The 19152-nt window shown below is 38.7% G+C and overlaps 3 protein-coding genes across 4 annotated transcripts; 1 reads left to right on the forward strand and 2 right to left on the reverse strand.

The window, feature by feature from the left end:
* On the reverse strand, window positions 1–3234 carry rpl29 (ribosomal protein L29). 2 transcript variants are annotated; one of them, NM_001003434.2, is given in 4 exon segments: window positions 1–172; window positions 1527–1591; window positions 2028–2077; window positions 3159–3234. In NM_001003434.2, coding segments are annotated over 3 exon segments (195 nt in total). In that variant the 5' UTR covers window positions 2065–2077; window positions 3159–3234; the 3' UTR covers window positions 1–79.
* A 238-nt stretch (window positions 3235–3472) lies between these two features.
* Window positions 3473–12855, reverse strand: fam217bb (family with sequence similarity 217 member Bb). The gene is made up of 5 exons (XM_005172766.6): window positions 12467–12855; window positions 10848–10908; window positions 9449–9516; window positions 8385–8643; window positions 3473–7251 (listed from the first exon to the last, which is right to left on the reverse strand). The coding sequence occupies exons 1-5, from the start codon at window positions 12553–12555 to the stop codon at window positions 6388–6390; spliced, it is 1341 nt and encodes a 446-aa protein (XP_005172823.2). The 5' UTR covers window positions 12556–12855; the 3' UTR covers window positions 3473–6387.
* A 446-nt stretch (window positions 12856–13301) lies between these two features.
* Window positions 13302–16741, forward strand: ppp1r3db (protein phosphatase 1, regulatory subunit 3Db). Its single transcript, NM_001386654.1, is given in 2 exon segments — window positions 13302–13691; window positions 14985–16741. A coding segment is annotated over 1 exon segment (894 nt). The 5' UTR covers window positions 13302–13691; window positions 14985–14998; the 3' UTR covers window positions 15893–16741.
* The last annotated feature ends 2411 nt before the right edge of the window (window positions 16742–19152 follow it).

Genomic DNA, 19152 nt, shown 5'->3' on the forward strand with positions numbered 1-19152 from the left:
TCGTTCTTAAATCACGGCTTTATTGTGTAGAAATTATCATCATCATCTGTACACTGGAGACTCCGCAGGTCTTTCCTCTTTATTTGGACGCCTCTTTCCTTGCGATGGTCTTGGCGCCCTTCTTGTTGTGTTTCTTGGCAAAGCGCATGTTCCTCAGGAATTTGGGATCCACCTGTTAGAGAACAACATGCATTAAAATCTAACATTACCCAGGGTTTAAACCATGCAAAAACTTCATGCACAGAGCTTATACAGCCTGGTCAACCTCAAATTTAATGACTTCCAGGTGAGAAGGGTGCGCGACGTAGCCTATTGAAGGACCAGGAGGGAGACGCAAGATTACCGGGAGATCATCACTCGTTTGCGGGCATCCTGAGGCCGTACTCACACTAGGTACAGTTGCCTCGAACCAGGCCAAAGCACGCTTGTCCCCCCTCCCATCTCCCCCGAAGGCCCGCGCTCACACCACAAACCTCTGCATGCTTACGTCATCGCTGCTGCGCTGTTAAGCGAGAAGCGCTCTCTCACTCAGCAGCACAGTGGAGATTTCTCTAGTTATATCGTGTCAGTCGTTTGTTATGCAGTGACATGCAGTCAAATATTTCGCCAAACAGTCCTTAGGGATGCGGGACACGCAGTCAGATATTTCGCCGAACAGATCCGCCACTTTTGGCGCTCATAAACAATCATAAAGCCCTCGTGCTGCAGGAATGAGGAGGTCTGCTGAAGGTGCAGCTGTCAAGCAGTGAGGGGTTTGCGTCTTTAATAAACTACGGCAGTTTGCGTTCACTAAACAGTAAGAATGATTAATAAATCAATATGAAACAGCCCCTTAAAATCCACGTCTCGCTTTCATTTTCGGGCTTTGGCACATTTTGCACTCACACACACACACACACACACACACGCGCGTACCGCGCCAAAGCCCAAGTGAACGGCACTCAGGCACACCTCTTCCAACCGGGCCAGGGCCGGCCAAGTGAACCGTGCTTGAGCCCGATTCAGCGCACTCACACTTCTCAAACAATCCGGGAAACGGGCCTGGGCACGGTACGGATGGCATAGTGGCCCTGAGACTCGCGAAACTTCCCGCCCTACTCCTAACTCTCTCTTCATATAGCCGTATGCCTATTACATATCCATAAAACACTGATGTAACAGCGCTCGGATCATATCGCTTTCTCACTGCAATCGATCCACTCTAGAGTTAGTTTCAATCGAGCCGAGACCACCTCATTCAGGCGATCTCGGAGCGATTGATTTGGCACGGATCCGAGAGCGATTGGTGGATTCACATAAGCCAAACAAACCGCGCTAACTGGGCAAACGAGACAGATTCCAAAACAAAAGTGTAGGTGTGAAAGCACTTCACAAGACCTTTAACTTCATTTCTTGCACTTCCCTGCAATATGATGTTACATGGTGATAACGAATTTTTCAATATATAGTGCAGCCCTACTGCAGACACAGAAAAAGAGAGAGTGTGTGTGTGTGTGTGTGTGTGTGTGTGTGTAAATGTCTCTTACCCCTTTGAGAGACTCGTATCTCTGAGATCTGGGCTTCTTGATGCCATTTCTGTGCCACTTACGAGCTGCAAACACAAACAGAGTCAGTAAACACTCGCCACACAGACTCTGCGATGGACACTTACTATCGGGATCGGTTTTATATTCGCACATTTGGACTTCCTACTTAATATAATTTCAGAAAAGTGCAAATTCTAAAAGCCAAAATCATATTAGCAGCCGATGATTATCAAAGTGCATTGTTCAGTCAGTTAATAGAGCTAATGTTGTTTTGAAGTTGTTTTAATTTAGACATCGGATCGATAGCGATAATCTTAAAAATAGCATTTATCGGCCGATAACGATATGGCCTCCGATATATCATGCATCCCTAGTTGTTTTTACATGACCAAATCTTCAAATTGGCGTTATAAACATAATAGAGAGCGTGTCAAAAGCGGTCACTGTTCAGACATGAACAAACACACGAATGTAAAACCAGCTTCCCCTCAATATACTTACACTGGTTGTGCGTGGTGTGGTTCTTGGACTTGGCCATTTCTAATCACCGTCTGCTGAAAAACAGCAAAATACACACATTCAGTACAAGAGCTGCCTGTAAACACACTATTAATAAATCACACACATGAATGGCTCTGCATTAAGACACATTATAGATGCAAAGTTGGTTGTATATTTGGATATTCAGACATTCTCCTTAATAATATAATTTCAGAAAAGTGTTCTTTGCAAATTGTACATAGGGAAATCATATTAGCAGCAAATGACTATCAAAATACGACATTGTTCGCAGTGAATTATATAGTGTTAATGTCGTTTAGAAGTCATACTTGCGTGCTAATTCGGATCGAATATTCAAAGTAAACAATATAGACTACTAAATGAACGAATGTGCAAATATAAAAGCAACTTTACCTGATGAGACCAATTTTATACTGCAATACACATGCTGATAACTATATACATCACAATACAGTGCTTTTTTTGTAAATTCATTTCAATCAAGAGTTTATATACATATTAAGATTTGTTTTACGTTCTAAAGTAACTTGCATGCTTAAATATGGGATTTATTTAAATCTTCAGGGCGAATGTTTGATCACGAAAGCAGAAATATAACATAAGTCATAATTAAATATGTGCAAAAAAAAAAACTATTTATGAAACGCTGAATTTAAATTGTTTACGGCTAGCAGTTATTAAAGTTTCTGTCTGCATCCTTATGTTTGCATGTAAAATGGCAGATTATGGAGAAGTATTGCAGTAAACTATTTAATTTGTGAGGGTATATGAAACGTTGGACTTTAATCTGACATAATATATTACCATATAGCTACAAAAGCCAACACATCACTGTTTTCAGCAGTATTTGCTCATAAAACAGCAGCCTAATTCAGAATATCGATTCATTTTCTGCCCAAAATAAATGTAAGCGGTATATTAGCGCAATGCTAACAGCGCCTGTAAATAAACCGATTTAATCACTCAATCATAATCGTTCGGACTCAATACGGAACTTTACAAGCAGCTGAAGCGATGCTCTACATAAATCTGAACTTATACTTTAATAACACTTTATGATTTTTGAGGATTAATGCGGATTTCATAAAAATCCGGAGATCATCTCCATACCTGCCACACGAAGCGCAGGACAACCGGAAGAGAGAGAGAGAGAGAGAGAGAGCAGGGCATTGTGAGAGATAAGAGTCCACTCACCGGATGCTCAGCCAATATGTAAACAAAAAAAACTTTTATTAACATGAACGTCTCTTTTTCCTTTCTTTTTTAAACAATGGAATTAATGGATAATCTGCTAAATAGACTTAAGCATTCATTAAGTTTTTCGAGTGTAAAACGAGATGAAAAGCCGTCAAGATCCGCAGGCGAGTGAAGAAACTCCATTAAAAATACTGAAGAATAATAAACGTTCATATATTAAAGACATAGCGCTGGAAAATTTGTTATTTAATGCAGCGATTCTTGTACATCATGAGACCCACTTTATATCGTATATCAATCAGGCAGTAAAGATCACTGATTTTTAAAGAAAACATGACTTAAATGCGGCGATTTAATAACAGCACACTGGAAGCGCTTTCAAATTAAAAGTCCTGCTGTATCATGCAGCTCTACTGTAAACTATTAATTTGTTGAGTGGTTAACTAATCCTTACAGTGAAACCTATCAGATATGTTAGATCATACCTGAATTCACATTTAAATAAAAAGTATTGTACAATTGTGAACGAAACTGAACATGAAAGTTCTCAGTCACACTTTGTTGATGAAAGAGGCTTCAGACAAATGAGTATAGAAATACAGCATTGCTATTTTAAACAGTAAGAACAAGTTGCTTAAATAATGACAAAAGAATGCTCAAAATGCATGCAAGAGGCTCATTGTGAAAACATACCCCTGTATACATTTCTGGAGAGCGCGAAATATGTAGCCAGAGCTACGTATGGCTGCATTTCATCTTTAAAATGAACGCTACAGGTAGGTATAATGCCGCAGACTGTTTCTGTTTCTTTTTGCGCTACCAGCTGACCGCCTACCTCCATGTGGACAGCTTTTCCACTGTCACCAGTATGCCCAGTAGCTCGCCACATATGTTTGCGGACTTGAGACGCAGAGAGGAGTTGACTATGATGACAGTGTTCCAGTCTGGCGAAGAATGTTTCCAGAAAGCAGGTTAAAAATTAAATAAAAACGAGTAAATAACAGGGTGAGAATGTGGTAAGATCTGAAAACGTGGTAAAAATCAATCTGTGCTTTTAAAAACACTATCGGTTGGGTTTGGGGAAGTGAGTGGGCGGGTCAATTGGTGCTTTTTAAAACACTATTGGTTAGGCTTAGAAAAGGTGGAGGGTGGGGGGATTGGTCAGTCAGTCAGTTGACAGCAGCCTCTGGTGGATTTACATGAGAACAGCAGGCCTGAATGGCACTCGCAAGAGAAATTTGAGATCTGAAAAAGCGTACACAGCAGCCTCAGTGGATTCATGTGAGAACAACAGGCGCAAATGGCTCTTGCAAGAGAAATTTGAGATCTCAAAAAGTGTACACAGCGGCCTCTGGTGGATGCACGAAAACAAAAACTGCAAAATAACGTACCTCCTGGGACATTTTTCATACTCTCAAGAAATATATACATGGGTACATATCCATAATGAGCCCGGGTTGAATAATTTTACTAAATTATAACTTCCATATGAAAATAATAATAATCGATCAACATGACAAACAAATCTTTACGTCAAGAAGAGCTAAAGATGCTTACATTCATACAATAAACTCTGAAGGAACAACGTCATGGCATTTGATGGAAAAAGTGCAATTTACAATATTTAATGAATCATTCTGCTGCTGCTCGAATAGTGGTCAAAATAACCGGTTTTATTTTAGGGAATATACATTGGGGAAACATTTGCTATCAAATGTCCAACTTGTAATCATTATAGTCATAAATTAGTCTGGAATGTTTTGAAGCAAAGACTTAGTGTGTGTGTTTTTTAAAGAAGTCGCTATAGGCAGATTATTGCTGAATAAGTACGTTTAAAGTGAGTGTGTGTTTACATTGCAAGTACCAAAACGTTTAGCAAAATTTGCACCATTCTGATGAAATACATGTTGACAGCTACTGAAGAGCACCATAGGGTTGCAGCAAATTCACAATAAGAACTGTAGCTTTATAAGGATAATTCAGAAGATATATTGTCAAAAATGAACACAGGTTAAACATTAGTGCTGTCTAACATGTAACAATGTCATACACACACAGATTTGTTTGATCAGCTCTTAAAACACTGACAGTCAATTATTGCAGCAGCAGAACTACACAAACAAGCTGAAATAACCCGAATGCTGCAGTGCACCTTTATAGAGGTAAACATGTACTGCATCTTTATAGTGATGTTGTTTGTGTGAACGGCCTATTAAATCTCAATTAAACTGAATTATCATGTTCAGCTGCCTAATGGCTCATTCCCACCGAGTATGCATTCATTCATCCATTCATTTTCCTTCAGCTTAAGGTAGATTTATACCCACGGCATCTGCCTTGTGCGTAGTCTTGCATTTATTGTTCTGCATGCTGTTTGTGTTGCTCTGCAATAACACCTTCAAACCACTAGCTGGCAGTAGGTTTTTATGTTCCTCTGTGTCTGTTTTTTCTGAATGCTACAAGTGGCTCAAACTCGCTCATTCAGAGTTGGGAACCGGCGGACGTGCTACAACTTCAAATCATAACTTAAACACAAAACAACAGTGTCCATCTGGAGCTCTTTCATGGGACTCCACACTTGTAAGCACTCGCTACATCTGGCTCGCGGTTCTCAGCACTGCCCACACTTGTTACCGATTCAAAGTCGACCAATCACAGAGCTTGAGCTACGCATCATTGCGACGTGTAGTTACATATTTTGAGACACGGCGAGGGCTATGCGACCACGCAAATGTGCTGGACCATCTGCATGCGCTTGACGCAGAAGTATAAATCAGCCTTTAATCTCTATTTCAGAGGTCGCCACAGTGGAATGAACCACCAACTATTCCAGCATATGTTTTATGCAGGTCCCTGCTGGGTCAGTTGGCGTTTCTGTGTGGAGTTTGCATGTTCTCCTACAGTCCAGACACATGCGCTATAGGGAAACTGATCAACTAAACTGGCTGTAGTGTTTGAGTGTGTGTGTGAATGAGTGTGTATGGGTGTTTCCCAATATTGGGTTGCAGCTGGAAGGGCATCCACTGCGTAAAACATATGCTGGAGTAGTTGGCGGTTCATTCCACTGTGGTGACCTTTGATAAATAAGCCACTAATGCGATGGAAAATGAATGAATGAATCTAATGCACCATACTACTGAAGTCATTGTGTGAGGAATTCAACACGCTTCTGCTTCCTGTTGAGTCGACTAGACTCTTTTGAGCCCCGTAGAGCATCTGAAGCTCCAGCACTGGATAACACACAGTCCTCTTGTGTTTTCCTCTGTTCACTGCGTCCTCGAACTCTAGACCCAAACTCTCTAGCACCCACAGAGGACTGACTCCTCCGCCCTGGCCTCCGCTTCTTCACCTCCCCAGCATCAGAAAGCGGCTCAGGACTGCATGTGGAGACGGGATTGCGGATGTTTCCCGCCGCCTGCATGCGTCTCAGATGTCTGCTCTCGCTTAGAGGATCGCTGAGTCTGTGTTCGCGGTGTCGAGGCTCAGATCGAGTCCTGCTCTCGCTGCTGCTCCTCTGAGGAACGCCTGAAGATCTCTTCTCCGTATGCAAGCGAGTGTGCTGACGGTATGATCCATTAGAGTAGTGGTTGTGGCAGTGTGTGCAGGAGAGATGAAGTGAAGTCATAGATGACAGCAAACCCAGTGGAAACGCACGCTGGCATTGGAGGATGCATTTAGGAGCGCTGAGACTGGAGTGAGGCGTCGGGTGGCGATGTTTCGGTGCAGATTTGCTGGAGTCTTCTTGGAGGGTTTGGATCTGGTGCCACTCCATCTGCAAAAGCCGGTCTAGGTATCTCTCCAGCTGGCCGACGGGTTTGGGTCGAGGAATGGTCTTGCCGTCGGTGTTCAGATACACCGCCAGCTGCGTGAGGCTCCAGGAGTTAAACGGAGGCGGGAGGAAATCTGGAAAGCTGCTTCTCTGAACTCGGTTTGTGGGTTTGAAGGAGTGAAGGGGGTCCGGGCCGTCTATGACTTCTGCACGCAGGTCGAGGTCAGGAGGAGAAATCTGAGGAGGTATCAAGGACACGGTTAAAAATGCTGGGTTACAAACAATTCCTTCATGTTGTCTGCTGTGAAACTTCATGTGCACTGTAAAATACAGTATATCTGTTAATGAACAGTTTCTGTGATATTTATAGGTTTAATTTGAAGATTTATTTTTGGCCTTTTTCCCTACTGAAAAAATCAGCTTAAACCAGCCTAGGCTGGTTGGCTGGTTTTGGCTGGTCAGCCAGGCTGGTTTTAGAGGGGTTTTGGCCATTTCCAGGCTCGTTTCTAGCCATTTCCAGCCTGGTCTTAGCTGGTCAGGCTGGGAGATGACCAGCTAAAACCAGCTTGACCAGCCTAGCCAGACTGGGAGCCCAGCCAAAACCAGCTATGTCCAGTTTAAACCAGGCTGGTCAAGCTGGTTTTAGCTGGATTTCAATCAAAATTGAAGCTAAATTAGCCAAGCCGCCAAATATGCTAACCACTTAACAGCTTAGTTCATGCACAGCAGGAGAGGAGAGTTTTAAAATAAAACTAATAAAACTATTACAGAAACAAATTACAACAGAAAATTTAAGTCCACATACACCGAAAGTTGCGACCGTTGGTTTTTGTATTTTTTTGTATTGTGCTGCAGAGATTAACTGTTAATTAATTAAAGAATAATTAATTAATTAAATGATTATTCATTAATAATTAATGAATAATTAATTAATAAATGAGAAAACAGTGGGCGTGGCTTGTTTTTTCTACTGTGGGCTGATTGGCTGTAGTAGAGTAGGCGTTTCATTCAGGAAGATGGGGAAAAGGGTTTGGGGAGAGTTATTACAGACTAACAGACTCCTCCTCCTCACCATTTCTGTTTGTTGACTGACAGCTGGAGGGGCGTGGTTAAGTATGTTAGCCACGCCCAATACCTCAGACAGACCTAATCTGGGAATTTAACTGAAATCCGGAAGTGCATTCGCTGATTTCTATTAAAGATTCCAAGAGCAAACTATTGTTTTTTTTCTTAATGACCTGCACGGATGAATTGTTCAGCACAAAACTAGCAATGTGAGCTAACAACATCAATATGCTTAGTTTAGATTTCTTCTTTAATTAGTAAAATAAATGTTTAATAATTATGTAAAAGAGCTCAAGTCTAATTACCTTAGCAGGCAGCACAGAGTATCGCTCAGAGTCGGAGATGTCGCTGGCGCTGTCGTCTCCTCCAGCTTTACTCCGAGATGAACAACTCTCCTCCTCGGTTCTGCAGTCGGACGGCTCTTCTCTCTCAGCATTTACAGTGTCAGACTTCACACTATTAGCCTTGCCTTCGCTCTCTTTCACAGCACCGGGGTTTTTCCTATTGTCTTTATGTCCATTTTTGGAAGCTGCATGAGATCTGAGCTTCACTGAGCTTTGTTGCCTTGAGGAAGCAAAGGAAAAGGTTTTAAAGAGGTAGTAGAAAAGCTTTAACCTGTTAGCCAGCACTCAATTTTGGGGATGTACACCTACCTAACTTTAAATAGTAACAGTTCCACACTACAGTAAGCTACAAACACAATTCATATATCATTGGAAAGAAGACACTTTGAGCTTTACTGTGGTAAAAGGAGAAGTTGTATGTTAAAAAATATAAAAAGTTACACATTATGAAGTCATAAGGTAAAAAAAATGTATACTGTTCAATATTTGTTTTTCATATAAAAACACAGGAAAACATTAATGTAATGTCCTAGAAAAAATATGACTTGAAAGCCAAGTATTTCATGAGTTTATATTTTAAATTTGATGATGATTGCATGCAAAATGAGATTTCTGTAAAAAGTTTTCTGAGGCTATGTCGATGTCCTTCTCTCCCTAGCCGTCAGAGGCACTTCCTCCAAAAAAAATCTTCCCAAAGCTAAAACATTTGCAGTTGCTGAATGATTTGGTCTACATTCACAGTTTATGTATCATTGGAAAGAAGACACTCTGGGCTTTATTATCCATCATCCAGTGTTTATAATGCTCTAAATAACAATATATGATATGGATGTAGGGTCTTGTATAGGGACCTAATATAACCTCTTTAAAATATGATATTTCTTTTATTTTCAAGTGACAAAATGTTTTTGGTTTTATTTAACTAATATTAACCCTGATCACATATGCATCGCAGGAACACGGTCAAATTGAGTTTATTCACTATAATCTCAAGTACTATGATTTGTGCTAGAGCCTTTTCTAACCTGTGTGTGGGATTGGCCATAATCAGCATTGTGTCTGGTCTTATTCGTCTTAACCTCTGCTGGCAGACCTGGAGACACACAGACAACAGCACTTACTCTGCATTAACCACGGCAATATGTATAAGCAATATCACACGAGTAGCAGTGCGATGTGGCTTTATATTGGCACTGGTGGGAGGCTTGCCTTGGTGATGATATACAGCCACATTGCACCGCTATGAGTGTGATATTGTGTTTATACAAAGGTTTGACAGCAAAATCATGTTCATAAAAAAGAAAATCAAACACGGAGAGTCTAAACCCCTTTTTTATGAGGAACTACTTTCTTCCGCCATTCATTCACATCTGCAGCTGACGTCAGAACAGCAGAATCTGTTGCTAATTCACCAACGCCACTGTAGAGCTAGTGTTTGAATGATTCTCTATAGCGTAATGTCTAAAGTGATGACTTTGCTCACATTTTAAGTTCATAAGGCTGAACAGCATGAAAGGTCATCAGTCTACAGAGATTTCCCAGAATTGCTCCATTCCAATATTATTTCTTTATTTAATTGTTTTTGTTTTTTTTATATTTATTGCAAAATAATTTGAAGTAACAGAATGCAGGAAAAACTGAAAATGTCCTTGCTCTGATAAACATTTGAAAAAAAAGGTTAATAATTTATTTTTTATTAAATTTTTTATTATTATGATTTCACAAGAGGGCTAATATTTTTTACCATATGATGTACTTTATTAAATAGCTGTAATTGCATTATATAATTATTATTTTGATATACGGTTGAAGTCAGAATTATTAGCCCCCCTGAATTATTAGCCCCCTGTTAATTTTTTCCTCCAATTTCTGTTCACGGAGAGCAGATTTCTCATTTCTAATAATAATAGTTTTAATAACTCATTTCTAATAATTGATTTATTTTATCTTTGTCATGATGACAGTAAATAATAATAGACTAGATATTCTTCAAGACACTTCTATACAGCTTAAAGTGACATAAGCACTAGGGTACTTAGGTAAATTAGGCAGGTTAGGGTAATTAGGCAAGTTATTGTATAACGATGGTTTGTTCTGTAGACTATCGAAAAAAATATAGCTTAAAGGGACTAATAATATTGACCTTAAAATGGTGTTTAAAAAATTAAAAACTGCTTTTATACTAGCTGAAATAAAACAAATAAGACTTTCTCTAGAAGAAAAAATATTATCAGACATACTGTGAACATTTCCGGAATCCGTTTAAGATTATTTGGGAAATATTTAAAAAAGAAAAAGACATTCAAAGGGGGGCGAATAATTCTGACTTCAACTCTCTATATACTATAAATGTATATAATTAATTAATATAACCAATATATATTATGAATATAATATAACCCTCACTGTTGAGTAGCTACTCACAGGTTCAGATGAAGGGCTGGTGTTCGGTGTTGGAAGCACAGGTGCCTTTGAGGTTTTCTTGCTTTTAATAAAAACAGAAGTTGATTAGCATCATGTATATATGAAGCAGCAGTAATATGGTTAATAAACTTGCACAAATAAAAACACTATAGTAACTAATACTAAATACTGTGCAAAGTAGTGTTCTTGAACCACTATACGACTTCTCTTTGTAGTATAGTAACCTGTTAAACTGTAAAAATGATCTGGTTTTACTACAGTAAACTGGTGTAATGTAGTATAATATACCATATAGTTTAAGAAAACTACAGTATTGGGCCATTTGTTTATATTATTAAAGTTGCTGTGTAACCATAGCAACTATAGAATTAGTACACAACAAATTAATATTCAGTAATTTACCATAGTATGGTTTAAAAACATTGTAGTATTTACTATAAATGACTATAGTTTGGTAATATGGGAGGGTTTAATATAAACTAAAGCATACTACAGTATTTATTACAGTTTATATAGTACATACTACAGTATGCTGGAGAATTTAGGGTGAGTAATACATACAGTATAATACACTTTACTACATGATGGTTCAAAAACACTATAGTAGACTATTTACTTTAAATTACTATAGTTTGTATAATAATAATAATACGCCACAGATTCCTGTAGTAAAACTAAAGCATACTACAGTATTTATTACAGTTAAGTTAATTCTACAATATACTGTAGCATGTATGATTGTGTATACTATAATACATAATACACTTTACTACAGTATGGTTCATAAACACTATAGTATTTATTTTAAATCACAATAGTTTGTTCATATGAGAAGGTATAAATACATCAAAGTTTACTGCAGTAAAAATAAAGCATACTACAGTATTTATTACAGTTTCATTAATACTACAGTATGCTAGAGCATTTACGGTAGTGAATACTATAGTACATACAGTATGCTTCAAAAACACTATAGTATTTACTTTAAATCACAATAGTTTGTTCATATGGGAGAGTATAATATAATTCAATACATCAGTTTACTGTAGTAAAATTAAAGCATACTACAGTATTTATTTAGGTTTCGTTAATACTACAGTGTACCGAAGCATTTATGGTTGGGATTACTGTAATAAATACAGTATACTATACTTTACTATAATATATGGTTCAAAAACACTGTAGTATTTACTTTAAATTATTATGAATTGTTCATATGAGGGTATAATATAATACAATACATTACAGTTTACTGTAGTAAAACTAAAGCATACTAAAGTATTTATTAAAGTTCAGCTAATACTACATGCTGGAGCATTTAGGGTTGTGAATAGTACTATAATACATATAGTATACTACCACAGTATGGTTCAAAAACACTGTAGTATTTACTTAAATATATTGTTCATATAAGGGTATGATATACTACAATACATCCCAATTTACTGTAGTAAAGCTAAAGCATGCAGATGGTTAATATTACAGTATGCTGGAGCATTTATAGTTGTGAATAGTACTATAATACATATAGTAATACACTTTATTGTTCAGATAAATCATAGTAAATGTAAATCCAGTGAGTAAACTATGATTTGAATGCACGGTTACTCTTGTCTTACCTTGCTGCTGCATGTCTCGCTGCTTTATATTGGCTGTGGTTGAGATTCAGACTGTTATATACAGTGCTCTCCTGCAGGACCGTTCCCATATTCCCCAAATCAGCCTGGATCTCCTACAACTGATGTTTTCTCTTTCCAGCTGAGCGTTTATCCATCCTTCCTGCTCATTTGATGGTTTCTCCCTCGATTCTGTCTCTGTCTGTCGCTGATCCCTGTAATAATCCACCGAGCATCAGAACTGATCTACCGTAAATAATTCAGCAACCGGATCAGTCTGTCTGTAATCAGACGCATCGCTCAAAGCAGGCGTTCAGGTGCAGATCGATGGGCTTTACTTAGGCTTAATTGTCTGATACCTGTTATTTAAATGAGGATTTTCACGTAGGCGTGCATTCCAGCTGTGGGCGCATTGTTATATGGGAAATGTAGTAGTCGGCAGCCTCAGAGATACTGTAAACATACATGTGTGGGACCCTATTTGTGTTGCCAAGTCCGCATTTTTCCTACGGAATTGGGCTACTTCAGATATCCGCAGGTTGTTTATTTATATTTATTTAATATTCACTAAAGGAATTTATTTTACTGATATATGAAGTCATATAAATCAATGCTTAAGACACACCTGTATGATTTGTCGTTCACTCCAAGGAGAGTTTTTCAATAGTGTTAGTTGTTTTCGATTGTGTTTATTGTTTTACTCTTTTAAAGCGCTGTGGTCAACAATAGTTGTTTTAAATGTCTTACATAAATAATTATGAATTGAAATAGTAATATAATAATAATACTGACTTTAATATTAATTTGTATGCTATTGGGCTACATTTTGTCGTGAATACCTGGCAACCCTGGACCCCAAACAGAATTCCATAGGCTACACAAGCGTGTGAACATTATTGACGGTGCAAATAAGACGCGTCCGCGGTGCAAATTTGGAAACTGAAGTGTTTATATGTGATTATCAGACTGGAGAATGTCTTATTTGATGCACGGTGGTCTAATAATAATCGTCGGTGTGTGCTTGTTTGGCTTCACCTCCCAGCGGGACCACCGGTTAAATGTCAAACGCGCTCGATCTCCGCGTATTTTATTACAATCTCTCCGGGGAAAGAAGAGCTCTTGTCTACTTTAACATTAGGATTTGTGTGCATATGTATTCGTTTTAACGGCACGTCACGCGGAGAGTTCTTCGTAAAGTCAGGTGCAAATTACCACTGTCTTCCCCAAGGTAAGGCAATCTGCTGCCAAATGTACAGTACAGTAGTCAACCCTATACTTTATGCATTTATAACATGTTATTCATAACATATTACGTTCCCACATGTAAAATACTATTGTAGTAGTGTTTTTAAACCATACTATCGTACTTTGTATATTACTGTTTATTAATAAGAACCGTTAATAAATACTATAGTATACTTTAGTTTTTCCTACAGTAAATTGTAGTATAATATATCCATAGAAAAAAAAATTAAACAAGATGCTACTTTTAATATTTATTTTTAACTTCTCAAAACAACAACAATATTAGGTGACACTTTATTTATTATTTACTTTGTGATTATATCTCAAGAGTACTGAGTAGTTAACATAAAGGTGTGTACGGGTTATTGTTTGGCAAAAGTCATTAGGATATTAATTAAGGATTGTGTTCCTTAAGACATTTAGTATATTTCTCAATGCAAATGTATTAAACTTAATATTTAATTAGTAATGAGTTGAGCATTGCTAAGGACTTGATTTAAATAATTATTTAGGTGGTTTATTCCGTGTTTGTCGCCATCTTGTGGCAGAACGCCAACGATCACTTTCTTTGGTATGCTCAGATCTGATCTGGTCGATGCGCTAAATCCGAAATTAAAAATTATAAATATTTAAAAATAGGCACTATCCTTATAAATAAACTGCATAGTTGTAATCTAAACAACAACATTCCTTGTCTTAAAAGTACATTATGTTGTCCAACAGCAGCAATATTTGTCAAACTGTAGAGTGTCCTCAGCTTGTCGCTGTATGTGGGCGGAGTAATACACAAGGGTGAAGGGTTAAGAAGCCAGACGAAAGCTGTTACTGGCAGAACACCGCATGGCTATTGACCTAATTCTTCGCCGATGAGCGGGCGCTGGCATTTGAATCTTTTTGGCTCGAGACTTCCGGTCTCATTCTCTTCCATTCATTTTTAGACATTAAAAACTGCTTGTTTCGTTGTTTGATGTTGCAAACTGATATTTCCTTGTTATATTATTCTACTTGGTCTGTATAGTCATGCAAACATTTGTTTGTAGAGCAAGTAGTTTGACCGTTTTTTGCCGTTTATTATTTCTTTGTCATTTCTCCCATAGGCGACTGAAACGGAAGTTCTAAGACAATCGCGAAAACAGGCGCACTTCCGCATTTTAGAATAAGGTCAATAAGCCAGTCAGAGTCAAGAACCAGACAGAACTGTTGTATAAACAAATAAATAATTAAATATATTAATGTTGGCCAAAGATTCATCATGATTAACTCTTTTGCTGTGTAGAAACCCCACTGAGAATGGAGTCCCACCCGTACGTCTCAGGACCTGCCTTACAGTTCACAAGTGCATTTGGCGAGCTGTCAAAACCAAACAAAACCTTCCATCTGCGCAATATTTACAACCCCAAACCTCCTCCCCAGCGCCCCCCAGTGGCCATACGACCACCCAGCCCTAAAGCAGGATCCGTTCCTCCTCCACAGGATGCTGTGATCCGCCGCCGACTGTCCTGCGAACCCGAGCCCAAACCCATCATGAGGAGAAGAGCCAAATCCCTCTCGTCCTCCAGCGACCGGCAGACCTGCAGGAACGTCCAGGTCCGCTTCGTGGACTCTCTCGGCCTGCAGCTGGAAGATGTCAAGTTCTTCAAATCCAGTGAAGATCCACTGGTGCCGGTTCACGTCATCACACGCCTGCTGGCCAGCTCAGAACTGGCCTCCAAGAAAAACCTGGAGCTCTCCTTGCCTTACTTCCAGCCCTCCTTCCCTGATAACATGACCACCGATGTATCTGCGTTCAGCAGACGTTTGTGCCGGCAGAGAGTGTGTCTGGAGCAGGTGTTTTGCTCGGAGCTGGGCATCACTGGAACGGCACAAGTGCTGAATTTGTGCTTCCAGAAGGAGGTCATCGTGCGCTACTCCTTCACCGACTGGAGGAGCAGTGCGGACTGTAGGGCCGGCTGGGTGTGCAGCGTCCGCAGGGGGGATCTGGAGTCCGACGTTTTTCGTTTTCTCCTGCCCGTGCCTCCGTTCATCATGCAGCCGGGCGCCGTGCTGCAGTTCGCCATCTGCTTTCGGGTGCCAGGATCTGAGTTCTGGGACAACAATGATGGGTGTAATTATAAACTGACCTGCCAGACTTACAAGCTGACCGTCCCTAGAGAGTGCGAAGACAGCCTAGTGCATTTCATTTGAGTGTACACTAAAGTTTTCACACACACACATACATATGGTGGTTTTGAGGGCTCTCCATAGGCGTAATCAGGGTGTGAATTACAGGTTTGGGGGAGATTCATTCATTCATTCATTTTCCTTCAGCTTAGTCTCTTATTTATCAGGGGTCGCCACAGCAGAATGAACTGCCAACTATTCCAGAATGTTTTATGCAGTGGACGCCCTTTCAGCCGCAACCCAGTACTGGGAAACACCCATACACACTCAAACTCATACACTAGGGCCAATTTAGTTCGTCAATTCACCTATAGCCAACCCAAGCTCATTCTGGAAACGTAGCCTCGCGGACGTTTCTGGAGACCGTGATTTACGTGGCCGGAGGTACGTAAGGACGCATTTAGTTTTTTTCGAGCGAACGCTGCGGGGCGGTGTGGCGCTGCTCCGCTCCTCCTTTTCGCGCTCGCCGGCCAACGGCTCGCCTCCGAGTGGAGGGCTTTCCCGATGCAACCAGTTTGTCCTCTTAGCTTGCAGCGTTGCGTCGGCAGAGCGGAGGCCCCGGAGGAGGAGGAGCCGGCCGCGGGGACGACGACCCCTCACTATCCAAAACACATGCGACATAGGTGATTTGACTAAACCAAAATTGGCCCCATAGATTAGTCAGCAGTATTTCTGTACATAGCAAGCCCTTATTTGTCATTAGCCATAAACAGCAGGGGAGTTCTCAAGATCTACCTGAGCTCAAACTCCCCTCTCCCCCTGCAAACAGGAGGGAGCCCTGGGCTCGAGGATCTTCTGAGCTCAGGGCTCTCTCCTGGGACAGCATGCCAAACACGCTTTATAATCAATCATCAGCTGAGTGTGAACTCTTGATTATTAATATATATATACATATATATGTATATATATATATATATATATATATATATATATATATATATATATATATATATATATATATATATATATAATATGTTTTTTATGTTTTCTAACTCATGTCCTTTAAAAAAGTCATGGTTCCTACAGTTATCATAGTATTACTACAATATTACTATAGTAAAACAGTGGTTACTTCAGGCATATTTATACTATAGTCATATTTACTGGTTTTACTATAGTAAAAACATGTTTAAAAAAGTTATTTGGCCTCTTAAAGTTTGTTTATTCACATGTTAGTGACGGTCAGTGTTTATTGGACGTGTCTTGTGTGCTCTTCTAGACCTTTCTCCGACAGAGATCTGAAGGCATCTGAGGAAGCCCAATAATGCACTTCTGACCCAGTCCAGCTGTATGAGCGCATGATCTGAGCTCAGCTCTTAAAATATCCATCGTCCCAAACCAAACACAAAGTGACTATATTTACAGCTTCACCTTTGCCACACTTTTGGACAGTTGTTGTCCACAGCGGAATGAACCGCCAACTTATCTAGCATATGTTTTACACAGCGTATGCCCTTCCAGCTGCAACCCATTACTGGGAAACATCCATACACCTTCATTCATACACTACGGCCAGTTTAGTTCATCAGTTCACCTGTCCTGTAGTGCATGTGCTTGGACTGTGGGGGAAACCGGAGCACCCGAACTGACCCAGCCAGGGCTCGAACCAGTGCTACCCAGCGTCTCTCCCACAGCATCATTGTTGTAATGTAATTAAAATATAAATCATTAAATACACTTAAGCATTAATTCAAGTGTAAAACAAGATGAAAATCGGGTCACACGCCGTCAGGATCAGCAGGCGAGCGCAGACTCTTTTAAAGACATAACAATGTCATTTAATGCAGTACTTCTTGTACACCCCGAGACCCACTTTACATCATATATCAATCAGGCAGTGAAGATCTTTGATTATTTAAGAAAACAGACCTTAGATGAGGCCGTTTTGTAACAGCACAACTCTAACTCGGTTACTACAAATTAAAAGTCCTTCTGCAGTAACTTAATAAACCAACATATTCTGTTTCTCGCTTTTATATAAAAAATTAAGGCCCTAATTTATTACGACTGCTCTAATTTTTTATTTTATTTAATCGTGTGACCGTTTAAAAGCATTACCTGGGGGTTGTTTTTAAAGAAAGCATATTTTAGGCTAAGCAGTTCTGCGAGCAGACAGCAGATGGCGCTCGGGATCTGGAGGAGGAGATGAACTGGGGAAAGTGAGGACATGACATTTGTATTTATTTAAGAAACATGTAAATTGTTGAAAATTAAACATTATTTACCCATAAAGAAAGTATATATTATTACTTAAAGATACTTGTGGCTAAAGTCTACAACCATAATAATATTAAATAAATAAACACAGTGATATATAAACTCCTTTTCACTTTTATATGGTGCTAAAGCGAAAAATGAATTATAGCCTGAAGAAAAAATCAGGCATATTTACAACCCGAATCATTTTAAGCCAACTTAAAAGATGATTATTTATGTGTTTTAATATGTAGAGTTCATGATACTGAACTAATGATGGCAAAAAAAAAAAACATTATTTAATATTATTTACCACAAAACCAGTCTTACAAGTAATATATGTGAAAATTCAAATATTATTCACCTATTAAAAATAATATTAATAATTTAAGGTACTTGTGGCTGAAGTCTATAACCATAATATCATTAAATAAATAAATACAGTGATATAAACTTCTTTTCCCTTTTATAAAGCGAACAGGAGTTATATCCTAAAGCATAGCCATATTTACCAACAGAATCATTTTATGACAACTTAAAAGATGCTTATTTTATGTATTATGTATTATATAAAATAGGTATTATTAGTATGATTTAATAGGAGTTCAGGATACTGAACTAATGACGATAAAAAACATTATTTAGAATATTATTTACTGCTATTTTGACATTTGTGACCACAAAACCAACCTTATGTAATTTTTTTTTAAAATCAGAACATTTTTTACCCATAAAGCAAGCATATATTAATAGTTTAAGGTACTTGTGGCTTAAGTCTACCTGTAATACCATTAAATAAATAAATACAGTGATATATAAACTGCTTTTTACTTTTATATGGTGCTCAAGTGAAAAGGAGTTGTATCCTAAAAATAAAATCAGGCATGGTTACAACCAGAATCATGTTATAACAACTTAAAAGACGATTATTTATGTATTTTGTATTTATTTAGAGTTCAGGATACTGAAATATTGATAGTAAAACACATTATAGAGGACATTATTTTACTTGTTTTATCATTTGTGATCCTGAACCACTAATTTAGACATAAATGTACATTATTTGGAAATTTGAACATTATTTACTC

Source organism: Danio rerio, chromosome 11, assembly GCF_049306965.1.
Source record: "Danio rerio strain Tuebingen ecotype United States chromosome 11, GRCz12tu, whole genome shotgun sequence".
Lineage (NCBI taxonomy): Eukaryota > Metazoa > Chordata > Actinopteri > Cypriniformes > Danionidae > Danio > Danio rerio.

Coding starts and splice junctions, on each gene's coding strand:
- fam217bb (XM_005172766.6), bottom strand. CDS start 12,555: ATGGGAACGGTCCTGCAGGAGAGCACTGTATATAACAGTCTGAATCTC. Junction 9,517..10,847: donor CCAGCCCTTCATCTGAACCT/GTGAGTAGCTAC, acceptor GTGTGTCTCCAG/GTCTGCCAGCAGAGGTTAAG. Junction 8,644..9,448: donor ATGGCCAATCCCACACACAG/GTTAGAAAAGGC, acceptor TGCTTCCTCAAG/GCAACAAAGCTCAGTGAAGC.